General features: G+C 41.9%; 1 protein-coding gene across 5 annotated transcripts in view; it reads right to left on the minus strand.

Annotated features, from left to right (window-relative positions):
- The window catches only part of KANSL1L (KAT8 regulatory NSL complex subunit 1 like), a 56,982-nt gene that overhangs the window by 33,975 nt on the left and 3,534 nt on the right, over positions 1-19,473 (minus strand). For 3 of the 5 annotated variants that reach the window (XR_004253386.1, XM_032189634.1, XM_032189632.1), the window contains exons 2-4: positions 8,050-8,191; positions 4,173-4,370; positions 952-1,073 (exon numbers count right to left, since the gene is read on the minus strand). Coding sequence is in view for 4 of the 5 variants with exons in the window: in XM_032189634.1 (XP_032045525.1) it covers positions 952-1,073; positions 4,173-4,370; positions 8,050-8,191 (462 nt within the window). In the remaining variant the exon portion in view is untranslated. The remainder of the gene's footprint in view (positions 1-951; positions 1,074-4,172; positions 4,371-8,049; positions 8,192-19,473) is intronic. The other 2 variants (XM_032189633.1, XM_032189635.1) reach the window with 2 other exon arrangements.

Genomic DNA, 19,473 nt, shown 5'->3' on the forward strand with positions numbered 1-19,473 from the left:
CGGGGGAAGCTCCAGCTTCTGCAGCAAAGCTGCAGAAACAGACGGTGTGGCCAGCCCCACGCAGAGCCGGGAGCCAGGGAATTAGGTTCTGCTGCAGACACTGCCAAGAAGGCCCCAGCTCTGATAGGGAACACCTTCTTCACCCACTTCATTTTAATCAAGACCTGTGAATAACTCAGCAACTCCTTCATTCCCCCAAATCACATCACCAATATCTCAAGAGAAATACCCTGCATATCTAGGTCTTTTGTAAGACAGGACTGTAGGTAATTATCTTAGTATTGTTTTGAGAATAATACTGATTAGTACCTCCAGCTTCTTGGAAAATTCATGAATAATGGATGGTATTATTACAACGTATGGATAGTACTGAGAAACATTTGTCTACAGTATTAATTTCAAGCTGCTATGTACATGGAAAGTCAATCTATCCAGAACAAAAGACCACAAACTAAAAAAATATTCTCTCAAATTCCTGAAAAAGCAGCTGGAAAAGACAAATTTGGCCTCAAAATGAAGAGCAAACTAATGAAACAAATAAACAGACCCTGACCCACAGTGCCACAGCTGGCATTGCCTGTGATTTCTACTAACCTAGCAAAGTCTAGTTTGTCAGTTTTCAAGTAATTCAAGTTGAATTCATGCCGACTGAATACATTAAGACTAAAATAATCAAAAGTAGCATGATATTAATGTATTCTTTCACTACTACACAGACACATTCTCCATCCTAGTACGTAAGTGCAATTACAGTGACAGCATTATTTTATGATGCCTTTAAGAACCAAACAGAACCTTACTACACTCAACTTTACAAGCAAGACTTTGTCTCTCCGGAAATTTACAGAAAGCAGTTCTCTTTTCCTAACTTGTTACCATAAGGATAATCTGTTCCATTTACCTCACTTTACCAGTTGGTCTCAACCAAAACAGCACCACGCTGTCACCTACCTGAAGGAGATGCCGTTGACCAGCTGCCTGTGCCTACAAGCTTTGGATGAGAGAGAAGAAGAGGCTGGAGACAGGTTGAGTGGAGCAATTAGGCTACTGATGATTTCACTCAGTTGTGCGCTCTGGAAAATAAAAAATGGAAGGTAGTCAGACCCTTATCCATACTCAACAGCACAAAGGTCCTGGGCTTTTGTTGTTTTCCTACTTAGGGTTCCAGTCTCATACATCATGGAACAAACATATTTAATTTCTTCTTGTTGAATAATCAAGAGGTCATTTTTCCTTCTTTCACAATTATCATATTCAGCTATACAAAACAGAACAAAAACAAACAAACAAGAAAACCAACTCTGAACTCCCAGCCACAGACATTGAATAAATAACATACAAAATACATCAGTGATTTCAGTATTTTAGCGCAACATTTTTTGAAAGGTAGAAGAAACCAGGACACTTTACAGCTGACATTACAACAGCTGCAGCTCAGAGCTAACTGGCTGTCCAGAAAGCATTTCAACAGGAAAGGAAAAAAAAAAAAAAAAAAGTCTGCTATTCATTGTACATTTTGTTCACCCAGAGTATTTTTTTTGTTAAAAGAATACTCCTCATTGCTCGCTGTAGTTAAAAAGAAATCAACAAGAGTAACTACAGACAGATTGGCTAAAATCTTCTGATGTCCTTAAAACTAGCAATAAGTACCCACCCCCCAGAATGCCAGATTTTTAAGGCTGTCCCAAAACAAATGCAGGTTGTCTGTTAAAACTAAGAATTACTCCCTGTAAAGCAACGCAGCTGTGGACTGACTCCAGATAACATTTCACAATGTTTTTGTTTTAAATGTCAAACCTTAATGGTTATTCCAACAGCAAACGTAGCCACAAGTTTACTTAGAGGAAACTGTCTGCTGCATATTAAACATAAATGAAATGTATCTGAAATGGAGTACGTTTTCTTAAACTTCTAAAATTTTTGTGGGTTTATCATTCAGGACTATGATTGCTTAAAACAAGAATTACTAAAGGTTACTCCATCGTTGAGGGATTTTTGAAACAGCAAAGATCCCATGGCTTGCTGCAGCTGAGCAAACCAACCTACCAGGACGACTATGAGAAGATCCCATGACAGTGTTCCCACATCGCCCAATTGAGGAATTTAGAAAAATATTGTTGCCAGCAGCTGGCTTCAAGGACGGGATCTACATGACTGCTAATCACAAGGGGGTTGTTTTCTTGCAGGTGGGGTTGTTTTCATGCAGTTGTTTGTCTGAGTGCTTTTGACCAATAATCTTGTGTGAGACACTATCCGTCCCTGTTAAATTCACTATAAAAGTCAGGCTTTTTGGGTAATAAAGGGCAGCATGATCTGACCATACTAGTGTCTGTTGTGTTTTTGGCCGTTCTTCCTGCAACACTCCATACGTTTGGCTTATGTTTTCAGGCACTACCATTTATGTAGAAAGAGGCTGAAAAAATTATTTTCCATTTTATTACAAGTCACGTCTTTTCTGTTAATGTTTAAGTGATGCTGTTGGCTAATCAGGTAGAAATTTCACGTCAGAATAAAATATTCAGGGATGGATATTAAAGCACAGAAATAGCAAGTCAATTATAAAGGGTCTGGACAAAGCAAACATGCTGTCAGTAAAATATTTAGCAGATTGATTTCAAAATCTCAGCGGCATTCAATCCGTAAAAGGAGCAAAGACTCCACTGAATGTCAAAGCACCACAACAATGGCAGACATCCAAACTGCAAGGAAAAAATTACATGTTTTTAAGACGTTGCATAGCTTTGAAAAGAACTTGAAAACAGTTTTAAAAAAGAGAGGCTGAGTCATTTTGTATTTTGTTTCATTTTTTTCGCTCACACGTAAAATTACTTATTTCTAACAAAGCAATGCTCTAACATAGGACTGAAGAATTATGTGGGAATGTGTGCAGATATACTTCAGCCTACAGCATTGCTGTTCTTGACAGTGAACAAGAAGAAACCCAGGGTCCAGGTTGATTTATAGAACCAATAGTCAAAAAAATAAAACAATAAAACCAAAATCAAACCCCAAATCTTTGTGTGGTCAAAAAGGAAGAAATCTGGTGTAATCTGAGAGATGCACTGAAAGAGCACTTCTACTTCCAAGTCATCGCAGTTCTTGGACCTCTCTTTGTAGATGCTTTGGTACCAGCAAACACAGTCCTAGCACCTCATTTGTTAAGTGTCTAACTAAAAGAAAATTGTGTTTAATTCTCCAAATAATCACTTAAGAGGGGACGTTCACCACATTCTAAAAATGCTCTTTGGTTTACCTTGTGCAATTGCCAGCACTGTGCATATCAATTTCCTGTTTCATCACTTCCACGCTCCTGTCTGTTGTGGTTAAGAACCATCAAACAGGGGAAGCATTTTAAGAACAGGAAAGTATGACTATCAAATAAGAAAAATTGGCACAGAGATTCAGGAACAGACATGGTATCTAAAGCTGCTTTTACCCCATTTGAACAACGTGCATAGACCAAGAATTTAGGGACAGCAGCAAGGTAATTAATGCACCATACTGCTTTTGTTAGGTTTGCTTGACGCTAACCCCATAAACTCATTCAGAAAACAAATTTCCTGTATCTCCTCCAGCAATGTGATCCTACCATATTCCTTATGTACTTTCTAGCAAAAGAAAACCCTGCTGGAGTCTCTATTGTTATTTCCTGGAATTAATCTTGGAAATGCCTGTTTTGAACACCATGAACCAAAACTCTGCTCACGGCTCTGCCTCGGAAGTACCTGGAATTCCTCAGCTCCTAGCCGGATTGCTCCTGCAACACTTGAAAAGCCAACCCAACAATTATATCCAGCTGGGGCTTTCGTAAAATGCAGCATACCTCCATCCTCAGCTGCACTCCTTCATCTCACACAAGTATTTCCTGAAATAACCTGTGGCAACTCTACACGAAACCTAACTACAGGGGAGAGGCAGGTTTGGGGATAGCTTTTAGAAGCGGTTATGTGGCCGCTTTGATGGAGACAACGCGGTAACACAGACACGTCAGAAATAAAAGGTTAATTTGTAAACCTGTGTACAATGTATTATTTAAGCCCTTGAATCCAACAGCACCCACTCTCAGGAGTGCAAAATACCTTCCTTTTTGGGTGGCATCACCATGGAACCTGCCCTGCTTCTGAAGTAAATCATTTGGCTCCATCGACCATTCAGTTCTTATTTTACTTTACCTGTTTTTCTATGTTTCGTAAAAGCAGGGTAGGACTGCTGGGTGACATTTCAAAGTCATGCTCCGGCAAAGAATCCTGTCTCTCAATGGCAGCTTGCGAATTCCCTGTGGCGTTTAATAAAGCTTCTTGGTCTGTCAATTGTATTTGCTTCTTCAAAATGTCTTTTGGAAATGGGAATTCTTCTAAGATCACCATCCCCTAGACAACAGCAATTGAACACAGTTGGTTGACAATGAATTAACCCTCCTAAATCATGCTTAAGGGGCGGCTGAACCTGGCACATCCCCCTTAAATCCTCCCAGCGACTCTCTGGAGCACTTAGCCCAGATTTTAAATACACAAAAATAAAAATAGCAGGTATTTTTATTAATGAAAAGCTGCATTGCTCGTGCTACTCCCTATAACAGCAATCGCTCTACAGTGTTAAACCACTGCTTAAACATCTGTGCCAAAATTCAAATCAGAAATTCATACTTATTAGAGCAACTACACGATCATTTGCCTGCTGGTTTAAGAAGAGTTTTTTCTGCAAGAAACAACCACCTTTGATTTGAAGTTGGTTACATTCTGCAGCCAATGGATTTCTCTGAGGCATTTTAAAGCACTCTATTTTTCTTATTCTTATCCATGTTCTAAACAAAACGCATTAAGGTTGTCGTTTTATGTAGTACAGACTGCTACAAATCAAAACAAAAACCTTTTACAATTTAATAATTGATTTTTAAGGCGAGCATTTTTAGAGTTTCATAATTACAGAGGCAACTACCCTACATATTCTAGCAATCTCAATCCTTTCCAAGGCATTCTGCACAAATACGGTACGAGATATGATCTACCATCTAAAGTACATCACCTAATCAGATAAATACAGATTTACATGGTAGGGAAGTAACAGTTTAAGAAATGAAAGTAGGAAAAAGAACACCCCACTGTGCTTTCCACTTCACAGATAAGAAAAACGGAAGTGTAAAATATATCCCCAGGTAACATCTCAGTTGGTTTAACAAACTTAAAGCATTCAACAAAATAAACAAAAAGAACTTGCAAACAGTTCCTCGAATGTCCTCTTAATTTGTCATTATCTTAAGCAAATACAGGGAATACTCAGAAAAGGCTACCAAGCCTCTACAGACATACTCCAAAGAGAAAGGGCTTACTGATTGTTATTCAGATTTCAACCACATATGAAAAGAATGGGATCATTCAATTGCTCTGCCTCAAATTTTTCTTTCTAGTGGGAATATTCCACTAAAAGCAAGGGAAAACTGTCACTGAACACAAGGAACCCCTGTAAGATGGTGGGACAGACTTCACCTAGGTTGTAGAAAATCAAGGGTCCTATAAGTTTACTTGTGCCTTGCCTCCTGCCTCAGCAGCAGCTTGTCCTAAAACAGGAAAGCAATTCTCAAAGAGGCTTCAAAGACAAGACCAGGAAAAAACATTAAATTGTCCAGTCCTCTTCGTGCCTCTAACTTATTCCTCTGTTTAAGCTATAACTTCAAGCCTGACAACAAAAAACTTTAAAAATAAACTCAGGTGCTTAAAAACTTGCTTCCGTGTCCAAAAGGCGCACTGAGATTCTGGATTTCCACCAGGTCAACACAAGATTTTCCACATTTGCTATTAGGTAGTAGTTCACCATCTGTGCTTTTCAAGTTCTGGCAGATGGAAATGAAGCCAGACAGTATCATACTCTAATCTGCAGGCCACAGCAGATACAAAGTGGGCAGTACATTCAAGGAAGTTCAAGTACAGTTCTAATTTTTATGTGCCACAACAGGAGGACAAGCCAGCTCAACAGCTTTAGAAAGTAAGGCAGCAAAAATATCCCAGGTCTTGATCACGGGAAGAGGCTAAAAACAATCTATAAATGTCTAAAACAAATTCTGAAATCAGAAGCTCACGGGAAAAGCACTCACAAGAGGGAACCCCCCACACCCACCACTTTCCATTGAAATTTTATTTTTTTGAAGTTGTGGAATCCTGCTGACAAGCACGGACAGAGGGAAGTGGAAAAGGAAAGAAGAGTAAATTGAAAAATATGAAAAGGAAGACAGAATAGGCATAAAAGAGGAAGACAAAAGGATTAGAAGACTAACCTTGATTATATAGGAATCACAAGTCAAACTGGTTACAACCAGTAGGTTTTGGCAACAAAATTCCCCTGTCTGCTTCCCCCAAAATTAAATCAAATTCTTTTGTTAGGCAGATAAGCAGATTTTAAATGGACCGATTCTCAAAGATCCAAAGCTTCTACTTCTGCGTGCACGGGGATGCAGAAGACACAATGCACCAGGCCAAAAAACTGCCCACAAGTTAACCATCTCCCTTCCTGTTGTGCCTGAAGTCATTGTTCACTGGCTATGAATCACATTTTTTTCCACTCAAAACATACAGAAAGCACTTTGAAACCATTAAAGAGCATCCAAACTCGACCAATATTGTGTAACTACTCTGCAGCCACTAAGTGAAAACAAAGAGCTCTTCTATCAGCCTGCATGTCCTTCCATAGCTGCTGCACTGGCATGCTACAAACACGCATACAGAACGGCCAGAGCCAAAGAAAACACACATCCACCTTCACCGTGGGACACAAAGCCAAACGCTGAACACCACAGCTGGTGAAAGGGGCATGAAGTTTGCAAAAAGGAATGTCACTAAAGATCTCCAGCAGGAAGATGACTAGGCTCCGAGCCAACACGCCACCTAATGCGAAGAAAATGCATGACTAAAAGAACGCTCTTTCCCTCATTTCTCTGCTATTTCTTTCTCCTTGTTCTGCAGCTCATGAGATCTATGCCACCTTCAAGTGTGATAGGTTTGGGGCATAACAGGCTGCGTGTATCTGTAACGTATCTGGTATTTAGCATATCTAGCAGGTATCTGGTATTTAGAACAACACTAAAATAGGGACACTCAGCATTCAGCAAAATACAAAATCTCCTTTCACTTCTATTTTAAAGAAAAACCTAACTGGGGAAAAGTTGTGACCAGGAGAGACAAAGCTGCACATGACAAGAAGGCTTCTTACGTGATCAGAAGGAAACAGTCTCTAGCATGATTTCCCTCTCCTTTTTCCTCCCTCCAAGTCTCATGTTCAGCCACGTAAAACGTAAAGCATCTCCTGGCTCCTCTCCACCTGTGCTTATCTGACCCCAGCACACATCACACAACTTCCATGAGGCTCGTCAATGAGCCCTTCTCCAAAACCTGCTACTATCACACCAACAGAGTGATCACAGGTTTAGGCTTCTTGCTCAGGAGACTGACCTGGACAAGCCGTTAAATTGATATATAGATTATTAATGTCTCAGGAATGTGACTTTACCACTGTCTAGCCAGTTCGATTTACAAAGGCCAGTACATGAGTTATACGCTTTGGAATTTTAGTAATAATTAATCCTTGACCTGTTCAAAGTGCTGTACAAACATTAACTAACTACTCCTCAGAATAAACATGCACTGTAAATAACAAAAAAGCCCCCCAAACCTCTCAACATGAAAACGAATAGCCAACCACCCCTCCTAAAAGCTACATCTTGCCTCTCCACAGAGGGGGAAATAGCGTGACAAATGAAGTACCTTGTGCCAGGACCCTCAGTCACTAACAAAGTCTCTAACTATCACAGATAGAAAGGTTCCTGACTCCCAGACCTGTACTGATGCCTCTAGGGTACAACACTTTGCAGCTCCTGATGTCTTTGTCATTAACCTTTGTGTGCAACAGTCCACTCAGATACAAGAACTCCAGGGCAAAACAAACAACAACAACAACAACAACGAGGAACCACAGAAATAAATATTACAAGAAACACTGTCAAAAAATAAAAAATAAAAAATGATTGGAAAAGCCCAGTTATGAGCTTACAGACAATACCTTGGTGGCACGTATCTGCCTGTGAAGGTCAGTTAGTTGTTGGATTTTGTATTCTAGTTCTGAAATCTGGGCTTGTAGCCATGTCCAACGGCTGCCAATTCTAGCTCTGTCTGCAAGCCACTTCCATTCAGAAGTATAGCTGCTGTGAAGACAAAATGCTGGTTAGTCCAAAAATAAAGATAACCACATTTGCACAAGAACATTTTTGACAGCTGCTCTGCCTCATGTTGCAAGCATCTCAGTTGCTTTCAGAAAATATCTGATTATACCCCATCCAGTTTCACATCAGCTTATTTCTGTAACTACAGAACTTGCCCCAACCATTACGATCAACGTTCCTAACTATTCCCAGGCTAGGCTACTTCTCTGTTAGGTATTGCAAACCCAGAGCTGGAGAAACTACCGAACTATATTAGTTAACGCAGATCACAGATTTGTGAAGAATTCCAGCCACTCCACCAGCCAGCATCCAAATTCTTGCAGCACACTTCCTCCCACAAGCTTCCATGAATATCAGTTGCTAACAACTGTGATCTACTAAGACATCATCCAGCAATGGCCAGCGAGCTATCAAGTCACTGGCCAAGAATGCTACCACGTAGTTTAGCTTTCTTTTATTCACGTTGTTTTATAAACATAGCTGGGTAAGTATAGTATAGGTAGGTCAAAATAACGGCTCTTGCTGCAGTTTACAAATAGGTGTATTTTTAACAAAGGATATGCCTCCAGGTACTTGACATTATGACTAGCTTAACTTCATTATGCTGAATTTGTTACTGCTATCAGCAAACTTTACTCAACCCACATATTAAACAAATGAATGGCATATGGTACCACTCAGCAAATCATTTTAACGGTCGGATAAATTTAAGGAACAGAGATAATACAAGAGTAACTTTAAATTAAAGTAAATTTAAAATAATAGTAAAATAAAAATAAATAAAAAAAATCAAACTTCTGGAAGGGAAGTGCTTTTGTTCCAACAAGTTACTGGGAGAAACTACTGGATTGGAACAACCCTTGATAACACTGCACGGTCAGTTTTACACAGGCAGAATTTGTGATCCCTCATTCCCCTGGCAATGAAGAACATCAAAGTATCACAAGAGAAGAAAGAAAAGCCACCAGCACTTGGAAGCAAACTGGCACAGGAACACTGCACACAAACTGCTGCTTCATGCAGAACTGTATGCCAACCTCAACAATCTCAACAAGGAAAGAAAAGGTAACACAGCACTCTGTAGAAGACACTAGACGTTTTCTGGCATGAACAATCACCAATTTGAGAATCCTGGTATTTTTCAAGGCAAAGATTATAAAACGTAACTCAAAATCTCAGAACGTTCTGTCTACTTTATCATAAAAGGAAAACTAGACACAGTCTCTGGGAGGTTACCTCTAAAATACACCATCTCCCATTTTTACCAGGAATTACCTCCCTGTTTCTGCCCACATATTTTACAACCAACTTGAACTCTCTGCTGCACAGACAAAACGGACATGGGAAATTAGACAGGAGATGGACACGTCCCGTTGAAGCCCAGATTGTGAGTGCAACCAAATAAAATTACCATCAAACAGAGAATTCAAAAATTCTACAAATACGTATTGTAATAAATGTAAATGTTAGTGACTTTGTCCTAGGAAAAAAGGAGAAAGTAGGGAAGAAGGAAGCCATCTCGTAAATACCCCTTTTTCTGATGATCTCTTCTTTCTCTTTGCTTTCCCATTACCGCTAGCCCTCGGTAAGTAACCGTGGTGACTTCTGCTTTAGCCAGGGAGAACTCTTCTCTGGGACTGATGGATTTTGCATGTTTGTGCTTCTGGAAAGCATAAAATAATCTGGGGGGAAGGATCTGAATTCCCAGTTGGCCCAAGGTGGAGTTCAGTGAAGTCAGCTATTCAAGCAAGCGTGGTGGCTGGAAGAGGATTTGTCTTGGGACCTGAGGATGGCAAAATGCTAGCTCTAAGGAAAAAGCTGCCTACTGAGGCTGTAACATTTCCCTTAGTTAAGTTTAACACAGGAAGTTAAACAGGAATAAAGATGATAGTTGCAAAAAAAAACTCCACAGAAGCTGGACAATACCCCAAGAAGGCCAGGTGAAAGAAGGTGGAGCACGCTGCCAGAAATACAGCCCAAGCCAGATACTGCAGTGCTGGGAGAACACTGCTGCTCTAAAGCAGATCATGGAGGGGAAGCAGAGCAGAAGAGGAAAAAATAAATAAATAAATAAAAATAAAAAGCCTGTCCACACAGCTGGGAAACAAAAAGAGGAATGGCAAGGGCTGCAGCTGGTCTTATGTATGAAACCAGCGTGCCAGTAAGGGAATCCATGCTCACATAGCTAACCACAACAGATAATAGAAGAGCAATTAAGTTTTGTAACCTTAAGATAAACAAATCCTATCTGTATATTACTGCCTTTCATCTCAAACAAATCCGCTCCACAGTTGCATCACAAGTTATTTTTCAAAAACGTGTTTGCACAGCTTTTTTTGCTTTAACACAAAACAGTCTCAAATTCACACATCTGGTGTTAAATCTGTTATGTAGATATTCCCTTCTAAATTCTACGTAGGTATTTCTTAAAGCCATAAAGTAAGAGTGGTATGCAATTAAATCCTGTTAGTTTAATTACACTGTAATAACGATGTCCTGAGGCTCCTCTGTGAGGAAGTTTCCACCGGTTCCAAGACCAGGCTCACGCCAAAGGAAGCGACTTCAGCTTCTCACCCCTGCCAGCCCCGGCTGCCCCGTGTTGGTGTCAGTATGAGCAGCTGGGCAGCCACGCAGTGACACGGGTGCAGAATTGCTCGTGGTTAATTTTAACCTCAGGAGGAAGGTGAATGAAGCACGTTAAAGGCTCGATCCCCTCCCTGGTTCTGATGCCCTGCAGACAGACAGACAGACTGGTGCACAAGGAAAGGGGCTGGAGGTGCAAGGTAAGCGCCAAGATACAAAATTCTGTTCCCATCTCAGTCCCTCGCCCTTTGTTTGAGCTCACGTTATTTATCTACCATCTTTGCCTCCAAATGTGTTTCTCTACAACCTATTTAGTAAATCCTGTAACGCCCCAGCAAATCATAACATCTTTATAAGCTACCTTTATCTTACAGTGAGCTGTATGCAAGCAAATATTACGGCAAGCCAAGCACTGAACAGCAACAAGCCGCTATCCCAATAAAACAATAAGCCATAATTGCTGTATATCATGTTCCTGGTATGTTGCAGTGTACAGCCTAACATGCACTCAGCAAAGAAACGAGACAACAAGAATTTGCGGGCCAGTTTTTGATGAACAGGAGTAGATGACTGAATACTTTTTAACACTAGGATAATTAGTAACTCCGGTGTCCCTCTTTCTTTCTTTCTTTCTTGGCTTAGGTGGATAAAGAAAGCTGATTCAAGGTGAAACTCATTACTTCTACAGATCCAGAGAAGGGAAACAACAAAACAAAACAAAAAAGCACCCAAAGTTACAAAAAGAACCAGGACTGAAGGAGGAAGTCAGCTCAGGTGCTACAGCAGAAGCTCCCAGCTCTGGTTCTCTGCTGGGAAGGAGACAAGAAAAGAAGCAGCTGTCTGTCCTGCCTCCTCTGCGCTCCTTTTGCAGAGCTTCTCTACTTAGTTCCTGTGCTTCCCCATCCTACCTCCTCCACAGGAATTTCAAATGCTGCCAGCGAGTCCATACAAACCACGTCATATTTCCAACAGTTACTAATGGTCAGTGCTATAATACAATGAGACATTTATCAGCAGATAAACTGAGTGCTCTTGAGCTGACTCTCGATCCGCAGGTGATCTTCTGCACTCCTTCAGGGCCAGCAGCATGACAAGAAATGGAGCAATCCTCATTTTGCACAAGTAAACCATTTGAATTTCCCTAGAAAAACATGCTGGAATGGCAGGAGAGGCAAAATCTGTCTTCCGGTGAGATGCTGGCTGGCATTTCCACTGTTCTGGCTGAACTGCAGGAGGTCAGTCCTGTGTGGCTTGCAACAGGAAAAAGAAAAAAGAAATGCAAAAGAACAAACAAGCCACAAAGAGCACAGAAGAAAGCTAGAGGATTCCGAGAAGTGCCTTCTCCTCCTGGGGCCTCACTGAAGTTGAGGGTGAGATTTATGTTTTCCAATAGCTAAGATCAGCCCGTCCCAAAGAACAACCCCAGGCTACTTAACCAAGTGCAAAGGGGAACTGCTAGCCAAAATAACACTGCTGTGCTAGGCACACACTGCTCTTTGGGTTTTGCACAGGTGCTCTGGAAAGCCGATACTTCAGTGCACACAGCTGAATGCAAAGCAAGGTTCTCCACGCTTATCTCAAGTTGTGAAAATTAAAAGGAAAGCAAAGCCTTCCAGCCTCCTGATTTTGAGAGGGAACACTTAGCGTACCCCTACTGTGACATGCCTGCAGGGACAAGGACGCTTCCTACCACACAGGAAAGGAGGATGCTCGTGGCAGACCCACACCAAGACTCCAGAACACAGGTTTGCCAACTCCAAACACAGGCTCCTCCCAAAAGCTTTGTTTCAAAGAACGTCAGAATTGTCAAGTTATGACATTCTTCAACAAGGACAAGCAGGGGAGGAAGGCATTCACGTTGGGTGGATGGGAAAAACTCCAAAATTCCACAGGAAATGTAAGAACAGCAGCTGCTCCTGACATGCTCTCACACTTACATGCCCACCTCGGTTTCCTAACCCTGTGGTTTTTGCTCTCCCTGCCATGCCACATCCCCTCCCATTTAATCCCACGTTGTTGCGGTATCCCGTTTTCAGATGATTTAGTCCCAAAGCGATGCAGTGATCCTGACCACAGCCAGCCCTGATGGTTCATCTCCTCCTCTCGCTGGGATCTCCTGTGCTACCATAGGCCCATTGCCAACCGTGTGACGATGAAATATTTGGGAGCAAGGATCAGCTCAAACTACAGACTAATTACTCTCAGGATTACAAGCTAATCACCTGTCTTGTGGGGAGTCACTGCAAACAACAGCAGAACTTTACTATTCTGATGAAGGACTCGAGTCTGAGAATTGAAAAGTGAACAATCGGAAAACTCTCCCGATCTTTAAATCCTATCCAGACATCGTATGACTCATGCTGAAATTCATGAGACTTAACACACACTGGAAAAAAAAATATCACACATCCCCCGGTTGTCTTGGGAAGCTCACTCAATCGTATGTAAACACCAAAGAGTTCACATCCACCCCGTGGCACTGTCTCACCCCGGCATAACAGCATGCTAGCTGTGTGGGGTCCCACGGGAGCGGAGCCATGAGCCTGTGAACGTCCTCAACTGGCTCTGATTTTACACCAGCACTGCAGGCAGCTTGCCTGGGACTACACGTGGCAATGCTCAGAAAGCAGCTGGCTTGGATACGAGCAGTTTTGCAAGGCATTAAGGTGAGCGCGGGGCTTCTGACAGCACAGCAGTGAAATTCAGCAGGGCTCCTTTTCTCCTCTCTCCACACTGCCAGTCAACAGAAGTTAACATGTGAAAACCAGGAGATGGTATCATATAAAAAAAAGGCTTAAAATAGGTGAATTCAGACATGTCGTGAATGTACTCTAGACAATCTTATCTAGATTTTACTCATGAGATAAAAATGCCCACTCCCACCAAAAACTTCCAATCCTTGTAATGGCTAAACAAACATGTCCAACTCTGAAATGACCCGTAAATGCTTTCTCAAGGACTAATTCTTCCAGCACGCCTACTTAATGTTTGTTTTCAGAATTAACTAACTTCAGTTGCTGTTGAAGTATTAATTCCCGTGGACCAGTTAACTGTTAAATCCATAATAAGGACATGACAGAAAAATCAGAGTGCTGCCTTGTGAACCCAACCTCTTCCATGCATCCCAGAGTGAAAACAAGATGAAAACAAACTGCAGCTAGAACCATCCTCTGGCATCGCATCGCACAACAGAACACTGCTTCTTTACTCTGACAGTCACCACAGACCAAACACGGAGAGCAACGTGCCACCGTTTTGTGCTAACAGGCACCAAACCAAGCTACACACTTCAAAACCCTTCATGGGTTGAGAGAGGCGCTCTGGTACGCAGAGTTATGCCGAGACCTCATAAAAAGTCTGCAGCTGGATCAGTCAGGCTTGCTATCTTCCTTGGCGTTCACCAGGAGTTTTTACCTGGCAGAGATTTCCCTCTTAAACACCACCCGGCCTCCCAGCAGATGGGTTACAGCTCTCCCTGTCGTCTACAGACATCGGCAACTGCTTATCGCAACAATTCCTGGCGCCCACCATCTCTTGTCATCCCAAACTGCCAAACTTGATCCAGCTGAACATTTCTGCTGAGCCAGCAGGCCTGAGGAATTCAGGCACTAATACCTGAAATTATCGACCATAACTGTGGGTTTCCCTGGAAAAGAAAATCCATGATACAGCGTTAGAGTGGAGAGAAAAATAAGCGGCGACACAGTAAGATTTTTACATCTTCCACAAATAAGTTTAGAAGGGAAAGTAAGAAGGGGAGAAGCAAGGGGAAAATCAGTATTTGGGGCAAAAAAAACAACTGTAGGATAACTGAAAATATAAGGAGAAAAAAGGAGTTTCTGTGCTTGGAGATCCTAGAAAAGGAGAAATTACACCTTCTAATGCAAGGAGATGCTACAGTCAGTATTTTCCAGCTACAAGGCTCCTGCACTGAATCATACAATTCCTATAGCTCTTATACAGAGACTGAATTGTCACACTCGCACTGAACTGTTAGTTGAGGGCTCAACAAAACAAACACATTCAGCTTCTTAAAACAGGGATCTGTTACAGTGCTGAACTCCAATGGCTGACTTCACGAACTGGTGGGTGCTTTTCATCTTCAGTTCTCTTTACGTAATTGTTCACAGATGTTAATGATAAAAGGCCAAACTGCTGGTGGAGGTAGGGTCAGTTAGAATATTAACCACCCGAGAAGTAAAAACCTGTGAAAGGTAAACAGTCGGCACCATTTCACCTTTTAATAAAATAAAATAAAATAAAAACACCTGCAAAATGCTTAGCCAGAAACGCTATTTGCTCAAAATATTTTGGAATGAGTTTTTAAGTTTCCATGGGCTGCTCCAGCGCCCCAGCTTCTTCCACTTAACTTCTGCATGCTGCAGATCAGATCAACAGAGCATGGAAGCAGGTAGTGCTAACATGCACGGGAAAATCTAAAATTAAAAAACAAAACTCAGGAACACCAGGGCTGCCTGGAAACAGGCTTTTTTTCTCGTCCTTGAAATGGCACAACATAATAGGCTAACAACAAAACACCAGGAACACTAGCCTAGAAATTCCCTGTATTACACAACTGCCCTTGAAAGAAGACATCAAGGAAGCAGTGCTATGTATGCATCCCACAATCAACATAAAGTAAGACAGAGCTTACAATATAATCCTTTAAAGACAAGCACAGTAGCACATTATTGCAGCACGCAGGCAGAGTATCAGTGCTCCTTTGCAACCTCCAAAGTTTGTCCCAAAATCTGTCCTTATATTCTTCTGGAGGCAGGCAGGTGTGGCAGTGCCGTGACATCTCACTCTAGCTTCCAAGTGGCCTCGCTCTGGCTGTATGGAGCGCCAGGGGCTGCAGGGACAAGGGACGGACAGAAGGACAAATCTGTGGTTGGACAGTTGCAACCTTCTTGGTTTGGGGCTTTGGTAGGAGCCTGGGGTGGAGGCCTACTGGATTTCATGGTTACCCTGTGAGCCCCTGCTGGCTGGGAGGAAGGGTAGGTTACGATGCACGCGCTTCAGTTTGCATTTCTTTTAATGCCAGAGTTGAGAATTAGAAGTTTGTTAATTGGGAAGTCATTAAAATTCCCCACCAAAGCTTTCTAGCCCACAGCAGCTAGGTAAAACGTTGGGATGAAAATAATTTACAGCTATTTCGGTTTCAATAAAAAAGAGCATAGGTCAATATATTTAAATCTAAGATCTAAAGTTACATTCCTAACCCATATTTAGCAGTATGAATGAAACCCTGTTACAGGAGAGCATTCCTATTTTGGGAAGCCTTTATGCACACTTTTTATTTCATGTGAAACGGAAAGCATTTAAATGATTTCCTGTATCAGGGGCCCACGAACACTGATTTTCAAAGGCACTGGACGTATCCCTTTGAAGTCGATTCTTCTGAAATCAACGTTATCTGCAAACTGAAATCACAATGCCCTCGCTCCACAAGATGGTACAGAGACAGTTTGCTGTTGATCGTAAACAAATCTTGCAATAAAAACAAGCACATTTCACAGCTTAGCAACAGAAGAAAAGCTCGCCGTAAAGCCCTGATTAATCAGCAGTTCACATCGAGCACCAAAAACTCTTCTTGATCTACCATTTAATTAAGCGCGCGAGGATATCGTGTACATACATGTGTCTGCTTATTAGAGTCTCTGCTCTACTATGCTGTAGTGACTGTGTATTAAGCTGTCATTCAGAAGAGCACTGCCAAGTTTTTATTTAATATGCATTCAGCACTTATTTAGCTCAAAAGCTTTGACATTCCCAGCTCTGAGATTCCCTCGCATGTTACAACTTGTCAAACTTGCTGCCTTTCATTACAACCATTCAGCCTGCTCTCAGCAGCTGCAGAAATATTAATGTAATTACAGGTTCGAAATCAGGATCCTTATTCACAAGAGCATTACTCCGGTCTTGCAAGAAGGAAGTCTTGCACAAAACCAAGTTGCTATTGCCGTACACCAGATTTCTAAAGAAAAACAGTAAAAGGAAAGGGGGACCCAAAAGTTGCAAATCCCTCGTATGGAAATCCAACCAAGTGAGGTTAAAATATATTCTGAAATAATACCTGTGCCCCTAGAAAGAAAACAGAAGGTAATAGAAAGCTGGTTTTTCTTTCTTTCCCTGGTAACAACTCTCCTCCCACATCCTAGTGACAAGAGCCAAGAATTAAGAGAATGGAATTCGTGAAAAAGCAATGTGTAAAACATTTTGAAATCAGCATATTATTAGCACCTACGAATTTCTATGTATTCAAAAGCCCTCACATTAATCTTTTATGCAAATAAGACATTTCCCTGACTTGTAAACTAAAAAGGTCTTAAAAACTGGAAACAATTGGGGTTTTGTGCTTAAGAGAAACGGAGAACAGCATTTAATGCTGGCAGACTGTCTCCCTCCCCTTCCAAAAACCAGAATCCAGTTCTCTTATCAGGTTTGAAGTGAAATTACAGCTCGGAGTGGAAAATTAGGACCTGATCTTGCAAAAACAAATAGCTTCCCCTTATAACGTGGCTCAAAGATGGGCAATGAGCCCCAGCCCTTCAGCAGTGCCTTCTGTCGTGAGGCCCGCAGAAGTGCACTGATGTTCCTCAATTAGCCATGAGAAAAACGCTAGCAAAAATGGAAAATAATCTAGAACAAACAGATGAGATCTGGAGATACCCGTCATAATATTTTCTTCCTTCCTGTATTCTTTCCGCCTTACCACTCCCCTCCCCGCCAAGTATTTGTACTAAAAATAGATTTCCAATCTTTTCTCTTTCCAACTAGAAATTAAAGGAAAAAAAAAGAAAAAGCAGGAGGTGGGGGCAGATTTACTATCTCTGCACATTCATTAGAAAAGTTTCCAGGCGCAATGAACCCTGTGGGCATGGAAAAGTACAACAATGCTACTTCGTCAGGCTTGAGGTTGCTGGAAGATAATCAGTAAAACATGTCTTTCAAAATCAGAGGAAAAGCATGAAAATATTTCAGAAGGAAAAAATCCCACCACATGATGCAAAGGGATTGTGTTCAGATGGGGGAAGAGGACTGGGGGAAAAGGGCACGGGACTGTTCCCAAGTAGACAGACAGCGACTTGTTTCACAGAAAAATCTATTGTAAAAAGCTTTTCTCTCTAATCAATTAGGTACAGACATTACTGCTTGATGGAGCGAGCAGCTGTGCCTTCAAAGAACCCCAGGGATGGATCTTTTGATTCTGGAAGATCACTCAGGGCATTTGGAAGTACACTGCAAACAACCAGAACCTCCTGCCACATCAGGATCACACAAAACACCTGAGTGAGGATGCAGTTAGCCCCGGAAGATATGGCAGGCAGCTCCCTGAGCAGAGATGCTCTTGAAAGCACTGCAAACTCACGTCCTCCCCCCAGTCACCTTGTTTGGAATCTGACATCATTTTCTACAGTAAATCTTCCACGTTCATGAACCATAAAGAAAAACCAAAAAGTTCCAAGTAACCTCGGCTGGCGCAGCGTTGTCTATGCTGCATTTTCGCTGGCTGCTGTGAATTCCTGAGGGAACTGCCTATGCTCAGCTTTCTGATGGCCTCCCTGGGCACTCCAGCCGCTTTGGTTAACGCACTGAACATGGAGCTAGCACCTAACGCCTTTAAAAAAGCGCAGAGAAGCACTACTACATCCCCTACACAGTGTTGCAGGGAATTTATGGCCTAAAGGCCAGAAAAGTGCTAGGAAACGACAAGCTGCTGAGGACAGTTTGGTACAGTGCCTAAGAAACCTTCCATGAAAGATGTGACAAGTTAAAGACGCTGTTGAGCTGACACCAGCAGCAAAACACCAAAATTCCTGAGATAAGCCAACTGTTTCTTTGTACTGATAAATACTCAAAAGCCCAAATATGTTTTGATGAAGTTTCAGAACTGGGACAAGATTTTCCGGTCTCTCTAGAAACCAGAGAAGCACGGTGAACTGTCAGCTAAAAGAACTGCGCTCACCAGCAGACCGAGAACCTCTTGTGTGAGGACAGCACCGATGCAAGGCCCAAGGGATGAGCGGTGGTCTAAGCGCCTTGTGGGGGCTATTTGCAACCGACCAACATGGGTATTGAGATAGATGGATAGAGACAATCGTACTTGAGACACGAAGCATCGAGACACAGCTCAGAAGAGCTTATGTCAACACTCATCGGGCAAAACCCTTTTCAGGGTAACGAGAATGAACAGGTTCAAGAGGTTAAAAATAGCTCCTTTTTTTTTTTTTGCCTGCCATGAAATATTGGGGCTGGAATCAGAACTTCGCCGTGCTGATGGGAAACAGCCTGGTCTCAGGTAAACATGAAAGGGGAGGGTCCTCTCTCTCCCCGTACGTTTTGGATTGATACCCCCTCCCACACACACAAAGCAAGGATGTAGCAATGACCTATTGCAAATAGCCTCCGACTAGCATGATGATTTGTGAAAGTTAAATGCAATCGGTGCAAGGTGACACAGGCAAACCACAAACATTTTCCCCATCCATCACTGCATTAATAGAACCTCATGACGTCTAGAATGTAACAGAGAGGAGGAGTCTTTCCAGGTGAAAAATAAAAGTCAAAAAGCGAGGCAACGAACATTCCCTCACCCACATAATCACAGTATTTCTGGAAAGCACAAAGAACCAATTCCCTAGGAGAGAAAGGCATTTCACAGCAACATAAATCCACTA

The sequence above is a fragment of the Aythya fuligula genome, chromosome 6 (assembly GCF_009819795.1).
Source record: "Aythya fuligula isolate bAytFul2 chromosome 6, bAytFul2.pri, whole genome shotgun sequence".
Classification (NCBI taxonomy): domain Eukaryota; kingdom Metazoa; phylum Chordata; class Aves; order Anseriformes; family Anatidae; genus Aythya; species Aythya fuligula.